The sequence below is a fragment of the Andrena cerasifolii genome, chromosome 14, assembly GCF_050908995.1.
Source record: "Andrena cerasifolii isolate SP2316 chromosome 14, iyAndCera1_principal, whole genome shotgun sequence".
In the NCBI taxonomy this organism is placed as follows: Eukaryota; Metazoa; Arthropoda; class Insecta; order Hymenoptera; family Andrenidae; genus Andrena; species Andrena cerasifolii.
In genome coordinates this window covers 4,272,360-4,285,316 of record NC_135131.1, presented here as the reverse complement: position 1 = coordinate 4,285,316, position 12,957 = coordinate 4,272,360, and the positions used below count along the sequence as shown (strand labels likewise).

The 12,957-nt window shown below is 37.3% G+C and overlaps 1 protein-coding gene across 2 annotated transcripts in view; it reads right to left on the bottom strand.

The window, feature by feature from the left end:
* The window catches only part of LOC143376530 (neurotrimin), a 266,194-nt gene extending 256,327 nt beyond the window's left edge, over positions 1-9,867 (bottom strand). For both annotated transcript variants that reach the window (XM_076827003.1, XM_076827006.1), the window contains exon 1: positions 9,721-9,867. In XM_076827003.1, coding sequence (XP_076683118.1) covers positions 9,721-9,793 — 73 coding nt within the window. In that variant the 5' untranslated portion in view covers positions 9,794-9,867. The remainder of the gene's footprint in view (positions 1-9,720) is intronic.
* Between the last annotated feature and the right edge of the window lie 3,090 nt (positions 9,868-12,957).

Genomic DNA, 12,957 nt, shown 5'->3' with positions numbered 1-12,957 from the left:
ACCACGGGTGTTAATTAAATTTCATCAGGGGATTTTTATGCAACAACTTTTTGTATACGGGACGAACGTCCGGGAAGAACGGGCTCCCTTCTTCTGTTAGTTTTAAATTCCAGCGACGTTGATGAGACCGTATCCTCGAGTGAAGGGCAGATAGTGAAATGGTTATTAACAATGAATATATAGACTTGAGGAAGTATGAAAATTTGCTTATAAATCAGAAAGTTAGTTGTGATTCTATCTCAGAATATATGGCACAGCACGGTTTCCCTATTTTCGAGAAATTGTGACGCTTTAGGATACTGAAGTCCCATTGGTGATCTTGCAAAGGGGACAATTTCAACTATAATTTATGCATCTACAGTAGTGGTGAAAAGGCAATTTAAACTGTGAACTATAAGAAATATAAGATACTTCCATTGTAAAGAATTATATCTCTATATGGGCTAGATAATACTTAAAGCATTAAGTATTAAGTTACTTACACATATATGTAAGAATACGAATTTTAAACTTTCTTTTGATCATCACTATGCGTGCCGGTGATTTTTGCGTAAATCAAGAAATCATAAAAATTGAGATTTCTCTTAGTTTGTTATATTAATTTATATTTCAATATTATGAAAGAAGTGTTGCAAAATAACCGTCAAGTGACAAGTAAGACATGAGAGTGTCACTTTCATATTGAGCCGCGATAGTTTCGCGTTAGGAGAAAGAAAACGCGAAATATAATTAATTATGCTGAAAATATGAGAGAAATTAGGAGAAATAGTGGTAAAGTTGTTAGTGGCAAAATATTTGAAAATAAAAATTGCTATTGTTCGAAAAAATATTTGAATTTATTCAGTTTTAGAGATCGAAGATTTTCATGAAATTTTCAGCATTTATACAACTTACTTAAATCTATTAACGGGATCTTTAAATTTTCATTACAGGGTCAAATAAAAAAAGTTGAAAAAGCGACCTTCACTATTTCGACCAGTTGTAATTTTTGTCAAAACGCCGAAACACGTCACCAAATAAACTAATCCTTCTAGCTTCTCAAAAGAATTCAAGTCGTTTGGACCAATTTTAAAAAAGTAATTCTGTTTAAAGTGTGTATTAAATTAAGGGAATGATCCGGTCTAGAGCTCATAAAATAGGTGATCTTTAGGAATTAATTAAAGCAAAACTACTACATATAATTTAATTTTGTCAAAAAATTCATCCAAAACAGTGGAACTTGTATCACCTAAATCATTGGTCTCAAATAAAACACAATGCCAGATTATTAAAAGGCATGAAACTCGCTAGTAGACTTACCAGCAAAAAAATAAAAAAATCACATTTTTTGAGAAAATAACTACACTTGAAGTTTGAAATCACTTTTTCCCCATATTTTTCATCCTTTCAACGCCTTTAAAACTTACAAATTTGCAATTTTTCAAAATGTTAATAGTTCCTCCACTACACAGAAGTATATCCTTCAAAATAAAAAAAGTTTCATTCGAATTGAATAATAACTTTCCGAGATATTGTTTCCATCGATTTTAACAATACTGTTTTGAGAAAAAGGCGTTTAAAATTTTACGTGAGCACCAAGTGGCCGGGTTTTACCCACGCATTTTACTCGAATGTCTATTACTAGATGAATTTTTCGAATTTCCCAAAATCCTCTTAAAAGCGTATTCTTGAAAAGTTGAACTTTCGAAAAATGAAATATAAAACAAAAAATAGATTCAGACTGGAACGGCTGCTTTAAATTAATTGCACGGATATCCAATAAACATCTATCCACACTATTTCCAATCGATTGGAAATTCACTAATCGAAGATATCCCAGAAAGCGATCCGTTAAGTGACTAAAATCGTCCCAATATTGGCGTGAATGGCGGGAAACGACCAAGCTGAACGTCTGGCTGATGCGGGGGGCCATCAACATTCCATGGAAACGCGTTATTAAATCACGGAATAAAGCTGACACGTGTAGCAGGTCGGTCGTGGGCGCGGATTACATTGGTACTTGTCAAGCTCCCAGGCGGAGTTTTCCCCGTTGCTCAGGAAAATTCGACCACCGAACATCGCGTAAGAGCACCGTCCACCCCAGACACGCGTCTACATTTGCATAACAGAAGCGTGTTATATAATGGGAACCAGGCTGCGCTGTATGGCGTTGCGTGCCGCCGTTGTGTACACGTATACGCCCGCTGCAACTCGCGCCGAAAGAGAAAGGAATTTCTCTGATTCGCGTGCTCGCGAATAATTAGCGAGGCTGGCCGTGACATGAAGTTTAAAATTGCTGCTGACTGGCTTCCTATACCGCACCGCTGAGCACTTTATTGTTTCTTTGCTTCATGACGCCGGTATTACTTCCGTATCGCGGAGTATCATCTCGCGATGGCAGGTTTTTGGATGTATGCGATATCCGAGGCTGGGAGAGTGCATGCCCCTTCGATGAGGGAGAAGTGGAGAATTGTTAGTGTATTTTATGGTTCAAAGTTTGGGGAAGAAGGTGATTGTGGGTGTACGCTTGCAGGACGTTTGTTTTCGAAATTTGGGAAGCTTAAGTTAGGGCAGGGATTATGTTAAGGAATTTTTAAATGGTCAGGGAAGCTACATTTATTTATTAGAAAAATACTTTGCACTCTACTTCTACTTTTACGTATAATATATAATTTCTAACTCTGCTACTTTTCTCTTTATGGTTTGCTTGTATGTACGTGTTTTTTTATCTTCTTGTTACTTTCGTAATGTCTACTGGTGCAATAAAGAATTATTATTACAAAATAAATAGAGATAGTAGAATGATATTTGAAATTTCTGTGGAAACTACTTGCGCTTAAGGGGTTATACCTAGTCAGGCGGCCGAAAAGAGCCGAATGTTTGTGAATTTTTTTTGAAAAAGTGGATGCATATATTCTTACAGAACTTTTTGCACTTAAAAGAGCAATATTTATAGAACATTTGGTAATTTTTTCGTAGAAAAATATTTATGTTTATAAGAAAATAACAAGCGACATCCAAGAAGCCTTTTTAAAAAATTGCTTTTGCGGTGAGCACTGTCAATCGGAAGCAGATTATCTAAAATCAAAATACCAAAAAGATTTCGTTAATACATTAATGTATCCTCTGATTAAAATAAAATGGAGGCTATTTAAAGTTGAAATCCTGATTTTTTCGTGCAAAAATCACGCGAAAAATATCACCGCAAAACCAAATTTTTAAAAAGGCTTCTTGGATGTCGCTTGTTATTTTCTTATAAACATAAATATTTTTCTACGAAAAAATTACCACATGTTCTTTAAATGTTGCTCTTTGAAGCGGAAAAAGTTTTGTAAAAATATATGTTTACGCTTCTTAAAAAAAAAATCACAAATATTCGCCTCTTTTCGGCCGCCTGACTAGGTACAACCCCTTAAAAATGGAAATTAAAAATCAGAATGATGAATGAAAAAGAAGGAAAATGGTTCCTTGGTTACTTGGCTCTTTGTTAGCTTTAAGGTGTAAAACGAAATAAATTTTAGTCCTTGGCTTTCCAGTTCAATTTAATTATAAGCGAAAATAAATTATCTTTCTTATATCTTCGTGTTTCCAGAAAGCTTGCATCTCTTGCCCATCGTACGGATTATTCGAGGGCAACTGTATCGCGGAGCGATGAGACATGCAGCCCCACTATAACAAGTCTGCCTGCGATGGCATTCCATCGGAATGATAATGAAAATAATTAATGCAAACGACTTCGGTGACGAGGAAATTAATGTGGTTCCCCGCGGACGTTGACGTTTTATTGAAAGTTGTGAGCCATTTGTATAGGAATGAATGTTAATCTATGCTAATCCCTTGGCCGCTTTATATTTAAATAGGATTAGGATAAGTTTTAACGAAACTTTTCATTCGAAAGTCCGGCCGCCGGGGATTTTCGGGCGAGCGCACTCGAATGGATGCTCAAATTTTCGCATGTTTTTTAACGCTCGTTTCGTGTAATTTCACGTTGAAATGTTGCGTGGAAAATGAACGCTGCGCGACAATTTGCGATACACAATGATGATGTGTATTCGAAGGCGTGAGAGTTTATTTGAGTGCGCATCATTTGGGCGCCAACTGTTGCGGAGAAAAATGTTCTGTAAACTTTAACATTTGGAACGAACGTTGTTGAAATTCAATATTAAAATCTGAATTACCTGTGTAATGTTTAATACGTAGATTATTATTATGTGTTCAGCATACAGCCGCGCTGTGAATGTGAGAATGAAATGAGCTTCGAACCAAGTGTTTTAGTACTTCGGTACTAATTAATATTTGGAAATTGAAAGTATTGTATTAAATTTTCATAAGCCCAGTGTTGGATTAAATTCTAACACACTTCGCAAGATTTAAATCTTCACCCTATCCATCTTAAAATACAGACAACATGTTAAGGATGTGACATACAATCATAAAAACTAATGATAAGTCTAATATCGACAGGTGTTAAGAAGGGAAGCCACTGTAAATTATTTTTTTTACCCGATTTTTCTTTTTTTGTATTTTCATAATATTTGGGGTCTCGAAAATATACCTGCACAATTTCAAAGTGGATCTCGAAAAATTCTGGGAGTTACGGAAGGTTTTGTATAGGTATTTTTTGCTTATATTGCCCAACGAACTATAAGTCCCATTTTTTTGTTCCCTCCTCTCTCCCTCGGGTCCCAGCAGCAGCAGCGCACCGGGAGAAAGGTGGTCTCCCATCTTTCCCCAGCACACCGCCCCGCGACGCTTAACTTCGGTGATCTAACGAGAACCGGTGTTCTCCATCACTTCTACAGCCGCTGGTATATATTTCATTACAAAAGAATGTCTTGAAAATAGCCTTTATTTTCGACCGTCACAGTGGCTTCCTCCCTTAATGAACATTTGAAGGCGCGTCGTGAAAAAATAATTTTCTGATACAAAATACGAAGAGTCCTTATTTAAACGTTTCCTCAAGCAAAATTATTATCTAGGGCTACTGTCAAGCATTTTATAAAAACTGAGTACTTGGTGACCCAGTTTGCAAATCCCTGCAACGTCGACTATGATATCAGCTTGCCGAATTTCTGTTCATTATTTATTACCGGATTACAGGCCGCCATCGTTAATTTCCACGTCACTACATTAGTGCCGTTGCGTCAGTTTGAAAATCAACGAGAACGATCTCGTAAGCGAGTAACTGAATATGTACCTAGTAGCGAATAAACTAAACTTAATGTCGCGACGGAGTTTCGGGAGCAAATTCGTCCTGACAGGTTATCAAATTTAGGAAGTAACTTATTATCACGTGTGCACAGGTACGGCGCACGTGCATCGAGGCGGCCACGTTCTTGACTGTGGGTCATTCCGACAGCGCTACTATTAGAGTCAGCCACCGCTGGTCTGTCTATCACAGACCACTGACTCCCTGGGGGGTGGCAGTCCCCGAGAGAAATCGTGGCCAATCCTCAAGATCGACAGAGCACTAACCATTCAGAACCTTAATTTTTCCTCTGTTAGCTGTTCCGCGGTAACTAGGTGAGACGACGATCGCGAAACTGAGAGGGGAGTTTGAAGTTAAAATGCCACCTGGGTCACAGGGAATTGCTCTCCACCTTCTCTTCCGTTTGCTTGTTAATTAAATCGCTGTAATGTATTCTACTGATAATGAGGATACGATCAAGAATATTCCAAGTAATGCAAATTTTAGCGAAACATATTCCAGGTACCTGAATTAAAAGTGAAGGAATCTTAGTCAAGCTCTGCGCATAGGTTACTCGAGGAATAAAATTCGAATTTTCTTTTAACACGCTTTGTGGAACAATCTTTCTGCTTTCGCGTGCTTTGGGAATGTTACCTAAGTTCGTATGTTTGATGATAGTATTATTGTAATTAATATGCTTCAATGTCTTCTTAAATAAATTACTCATTATAACAGATGGCGCAAAAGTCGCCATCCGATGTTAATAGCTCCTAATTCTTTTAATTTCAGGTATCTGTCAGTGATGTTTTCACGTTTTAATAGAAGAGAGTCGTGAAATGTGTTATCCATAAAGATGAGCAAGTGCACCCTTCATGAACGCGGAAAAATTGTGTCGGTGTTTTTACGTAATGATTCTTCGATGGCCTTAACACAACGTAAATTTAGACGAATGTTTAAAAACTTTTTTGGGGCTATTTGAAGGCATTGGTATAATTGAATAGCCTGCTGGCTTTGCAACAATTAAAGGACAATATTCAACACGAAATCGATAATTTAACCCCACAAATTCTTCGCAACACCATGGAAGATGTAATAAATGAGCATAAATTTACATGAATTCGAAAGGCGGTGATTTTTTGGATGTTATCTTTGCAACATGATGTCATAAAATTTATAAGTGTCATTATTTTGTACCACAAAATAAAACGGATGGTGACTATTGCGCCACCTGTTATAACAGTTTTGAATTTCACGTATTACTCAAGTAGTACCGAGTACTAAATAACTATTACTGGATTGTAACGAAGCACTTGTGCAATACGTGAAAAAAGCTTCGAAGCAGTTTGCAGTTCAAGCGAAATCTGATTCGCTGCTGAAGAGTCAATGATGTGTGTTGCAGCACGCGGAAACCAATGTTTACTGCAGCATAAAAAAAGGAACGCTGCTAGATTCGGCGAAACGTGGCGAAAATTTTACTATTGAGGGCTGGAAACGAATGTCATAGACAGGTGTGTCCTCTTTTGAAGCTCCCGCCCTCGAATGTCGAACGTTTCATCCACGACAGCTTCGAGAACGATCGAACGAAGGACGTTTAATTTACACAATTAAATATGGGGGCGAAAGGACTATGATTTCAAGCTGTTTACTCAGTGACAGAGGGTTAGAAATGCTTTATGCAATTAATCAAATCTTGAAAACAGTAAGAGAATATTTGTCCCTTTCAAGAAAACGCAATATACCTTTTGAAAAAAAAAAACTAGAGAGAGTGGGAAAGAGAAAAATTAATATCTTAGCAAGATTACGGTGCTGAGCTCATTGCAAAAATATGCTAAATCTAAAGTGCAGAAGATTTTGAACATTTCGATTTTTAAATCCTTCAATTCTGGAGTATTTATGAGGTAAAGTGTTTCAGTGTGGGAAGAAAGGAGCTTATAATGGCAAATGACAATCGGGAACTTACTTAATAATTGGTTCGTGTACGATGTTTGCCAACAATGTACAGAAATGATTTTTAGAAAAATTTTAAAAGTATTTAATTAAAAGGTCTAACGGTTCTAGGATGTAGAGACTTTTATTCATGACTGCTAATAACAGTATTCCTCTTTTTACTCCCCTTCCTACCACTCTGTATTTTTTTTTTAATATTTTCTTCACAGATACTTCAAAGAAAATTAAAACACACAGTCATTAAACGACGCTACTGCTGCCTCGAAACTTTCAGTCTGCAATATTCATTCACGAGTTCGTATCGAAATGGTGAACGTCGATAATTAGTAGCTATTTTGGGGATGTTTGTATCGCAAATAAGGGGCGAAGTTTTTGATATTGATAGTACGAATACCTGCAGGCATGCAATTCCTGTCGCGTTATTCTATTTGACATTCGTAGCAATTTCAGGAGGTCCTTTCCGTTCAACGGTGCAGAAAGTCCTACTTCCATTGTGGGGCAGAGTTATAGAATGACTTCTGGTGAATGTTTTCTTCCCCGTATGTTCTACGTTCTTACCTGGTTACAAAATTTTCCACTTTATTTCGACAGAGGACGCGACACTCGGCACCAACTTATTGTCAAACGCGATAAATTTCAAATGCAGAAATCACTCCTCTTTGACGGATTTTTAATCTTTCGAAAAGAAAATTTGCTAGGTCTGTGTAGGTCACGCGTATTAAGCTTGGCTTGCTAATTTTGCCACAACTATGTAAATTAGTTTCACAGTGTGTAATGGTAGTCGAAATTGATCAGAAAATAGTGAAAAATATATGATTCTATAAAAGAATGAAATTATTCTAACTTGTGCCTCGCAATAATTAGGCATACCTAATAAGATTCACTTTTACTTAACCCTTTGTGGTCACACGGGGTGCATCGCACCCCAGGCAATTTTCTTCCTGAAGTATATGGCTTTGCCAATATTTCTGTGAGTGTTTAAACCTTAATACTAAAATTTAAAAATTTGGTGAACTTTAACAAAAAACTTGCTTTTTCCACAACTGTTTTTTTTTCAACTACAAATATCACCATACCAAAATTTATACAATTATATTTCGAATGTTAAAAAATTAAAAAATACGAAAATGGCAACTGAAACATGGCGCTGGGGTGCAGTGGCAACCCCATGTGACCAATTTATGATTGTAAGAAGGTGTGACTACGAGGGGTTAACTGTATGCAATTGTTAATAGGAGAAACACTACAACAGGCTTTAGATAGTTTCAACGACATTCCTAAAGTTATGTTTGTTTTAGCATTTTAATGGTAAATACTAAAATGGACTTCTAAATGTATTCTAAAACGGTGCAACGTTAATTCATCTCCACCTTATATAATGAAGATGTTATTAAATTAATAAGAATATTATCGTCAGTAAAAGATAATTATTCTAGTAACCATGCTGGTGTGGAAATATTTCTGGATAGTAACGAATCTGTTATTATCACCCCGAACTTTTGTTTCCCTTCTAAAATTCCACTTTCGCGACCGCTTGGCATAATAAAGTTCGTCCACGGGAAATATCCGTAGAAACGTAAATATTGAGGTAACAAACATATCAGGTCGCTCACGAACCGTCAGCACAAAACGAGGGTCGTACGTTTAAGAACCCGTGTCAGAGAAACCACAACATTCGTTAAGGAAACGTACGCCGACCTTGGGATTATTTTCTGTCGGAATATTTACGGTCGAGAGTGTATAAAACGTGGGAGTAGAAATATCGCGAAGCAATTTTCGAAACGAAATCACCGCGACGTCAAAATCGCATCAGTCTTAAAATAAATATTCCGATTTACGTGCTTCCCTCACGCGACCACATACCATAATAGAAATTTAGAAACGACGATAAAAAACACTAAATAATTTCAGATAAATAAATGTACTCTGCGTTCTGCCAGTTTCAACATTCCTCAGGATTACACGCACACCTTCCTCGCACAGACACCTCGCTTTCTATTTCTTTAGGAAAGCTGAAAAGCTTCTACCTCGTTCGAATTCGCAGGGGTATTTTCTATTCCAGCGACGGTGCAAGAAGCGTGTGTTTACCACTCGACACGGCAAAACCGACAATCAATGTACATAATTGAAATCAGCATTGCCCACGTGTTGAGAGGCACAGTAAAAACGATTGAAACCCTCTGCGCCGGCCATTAACGAATTGCACGGGGGTAAACTAATTCAAACATCCTTCCGCGCAGAAGGATATCCAAAGAAGCGTCCCTCGGGACGGGGGATTTACATAATCGTAATAAATGGTGCGCGCAAGGAGCATGCACACGGCTGGCATCCTTTGTTCCTTAATCCGTTTCAATGCGTTCTTCCATTGTTTGCCCGTTAATACTTCAAACAAGAGGTCCCGCTCGGAATCCCCTGTCTTCGTGGAATTATGTAACGTTTAACGTAAGAGCAGCCGAAAATAATTAGCGCCCCCCCCCCTCCCCCCTGCGTTCGTCTAATATACTATGGCGTGGCGATACGAAGAAACAGGGGTGGGAATCCAGGCGACGATGGTGCGAATAATCCTAATGCGAACCGCGAAATTTCCTGCTGGCACGATCCCTCACCTTCTGATTGATGAGTCGCTCCGACGACGATCAACGGGGTCCACAGTATCAGCAGAGGCGTTATTATTGTCATAGTTGGTGTCCTAGACGATCCCCTCTCGTTCCTTTCACTCACACGCACAGCGGGAAAATGTACGCGAGCCGGAGTCCAGATGCAGACTGACTCGCCGTACGAAGTCCTGCAGGAGCAACACGACACGCATGCGTCCTGGCTTCCACGTGACTGTCTCCTTTCGCGTCTTTACTACTTACAGGGGTACTTGTGACTTTATAGACGCCCCGTCCCTTCGCTTTGGGGCGAAGATTTCGGGTGTTTGTCGGATGGGTTGTAAAAAATACATCTGACTGCGAGGTGAACGGTCCTTCGGATATTTATTTGCTGGAAACCTGGCGTTCAATGGTTCTGAGAACGCTGCGTTTCGAGGCTCTTTGTTGTGATTAGAGAGGGATAAGGACGTGGGAAGCCTGATATAGATTATAATCTATGCTTTATTATTTATTATATAAATTTGAAGTTGCATACTTTGACGTGCGCTTTCTCTGTAAATATTAACTGTACTCACAAGTGTGTTACGTCACTTTGTTCGTGTTGACAAGAGGAAGGTTTTAGCGGCTTTATTATTTTTAAATAATTTTTCTTAGTACTGTTATACATATTTGAAATTGCATACTTTGAAGTGCGTTTTCTCTGTAAATATTAACTGTACTCACAAGTGTGTTACATCACTTTGTTCGTCTTGACAAGAGGAAGATTTAAGCAGTTTTATATTATTTTTAAATAATCTATCTATAAGTATATATAACACCCAAATACCACTGACACATCACGATTTCTCTGGAACCACTGATCCTATGACCATGAAAATTCGTAGGTAGATTCCTCCTACCCCTAGGTACTCGCTAAGAAATCATTTTAACAACTCTGAACAAAATCTGTTTGAAATATACTGTAATGACATGGGGGAGATTAATAGAGACTATTTTACTATTTATTATTGTCGCATCACGTGCTACAGATTATTAGCGACGTAAATATAAATAAACCGTACATTTACTATTACAATACAATAACAAATACAATTACAAATTTTATATACATACATTTTATACATTGATAGAGATGTTGAGATACTGATTGAAAACTACTAAGTTGTAGGTTACTTAGATTTTGGAGTACATATAATGATTTTCCTCTGTGATAGTCCATTAACTTCTTCATGTGCGCTGGCTTGGTTAGCATTTCACCTATATTGGTATCAAGTGTATGAGATTAAAATAGGCAGATTGTGTATGTATTATAGGATTTCGGGGAATGAGTTTGGGAGATATCAGACGACAAAACAAACTAAAAATTACAGATATGTAACTAGTGTAGATTCGAGCGTGTAGGGGAGGGTTGTCAATATCATATCTACCACTTAAAGAGGTATTCTACTTCGATCGGTCGAAAAAATTAAACTATTTTTAAAGATATTTTTCTCAGTAAATACAACATATAATGAATTAAAACTTTTTGGTATTTATTAAGCTACTCTTATATTATACCAAAAATATTAAAAAGAATATTTTTAATTTGTTTTACTTGCTTTTTTACAGCCTCAATATGTACAGCGCTTAATTTTTCGACCGTTCAAAGTGGAATACCCCTTAAGATATTTTACGTTATATGTATTTCGTATATGGTACTAATTTGAAGATGTGTTAGGCACCTACTATTAGATGTTTACCATTTTTCCCAGAACAAATTAATTTGTTATTAATCTATTTGTGACATATTAGGTCTCCTAAATCGCACCTCTGCTAAAAATAGTAAATCTTCGAATGAAAATAAAACCTAATACCAATATGGGTGAGAAATGGAATCGTTTATATACTTACATAATATATTAAGAACAAATAAAGAAGCATGATTCATTTAAAAGTTTATAGCACGCACAAAATAAAGTACAAGCTCGAAAGGTTTTGTTTCTATTTCTCATTTCGCATTTACTTGACATTCTTACCATTACATGTCATTTATATTCATTAACTATTGAGAATTAATATTTAGGAGACCAGCACGACATTGGCATCTTTCCTCTATTTGATATTACAACATAATCTTCGGTATTTCTGCGAAATCTAAAGACAATGCTTAAACAGACTTCGCCTTATCTCATTTACGACAAGAAACTGCTTGGGATCTCCTTACGTCACTCCCCTGGATTAAACTTATAATTCACTATAATTCTAATAATTACGAGCAGCATTGTACACGCGTGTTTTAACGAAGGAGCCTCGTCTGCGTCTTCTAAAGCTTCAACAATGACAGGGAGCGCGTTAAACGTTCGGCAAGGAGCATTCTACCTATAAATATTACATTCGAAGGGATTAAACTGCAGGAATTATATCGCTGGGAGCATTACGACTGCGCTTGAAATTAGTTTCGACCGTGTACTTGCGTTATGAATCGAGAGAGACGGAGCATGCTTCAGCACGCAGAACCAGACGTCACGAAACGCACTAAAATCGTGAAACGGAATGGAAGTAATTCGTTAGGCTGTTGAGACTGTTAGGATTGTTATAATGCGCCGGCATATAGGATCACGGTGTTTCAAGTTTACACTCCCGAAGTGACAGGAGCAGAGCGGGCGACAGAAAACGAGGAACATGGAGAACGTTCCTTAATATGCAGCAACTGCTGCGCTGTTGAATCAGACGTGTGCCTTTATCTTTGACTTGTGTCGTGACCAATGTTCTGCTCCATCTACAGGTACTTACATTAACACATATATTCCCCTGGAGAAAATTTTATCGAGGAAATACACGTTACAGTGAATGTGTCGGCTTAACTTACTGTTATACCAGTTCCTGTTTTGTGTTTCATGAAGGGAAGGTTCTCGTCTAACAGCCCCAAAAGTAACTGATATTTAAGATTTTTAAAAAAAAAATGGTTGGTCATATTGGATTAAACTCTTTTGGGATATAATAAGGCGTCTTTAAGCTTGCAGAAAATATTTTTTTTATGTCGATCCTGCTTATTATTTATTAATTATTGTGGAACCTTATCCACCTCTTCGACGATGTAACTCCTGTTGGCGGGATGGGTAGCACCAGTCACAAAAAATAGATGTTTCTTAAAGTTAGATAGTTCACGCTGGGATTCGTCCACTTTAAAGAAAAAAAATGAAAAATTGAAAGAGTTATAGCGTTTGAACGAAAAAGTACGTTTTTTCCTTTGACAAATTTTTCGTATTA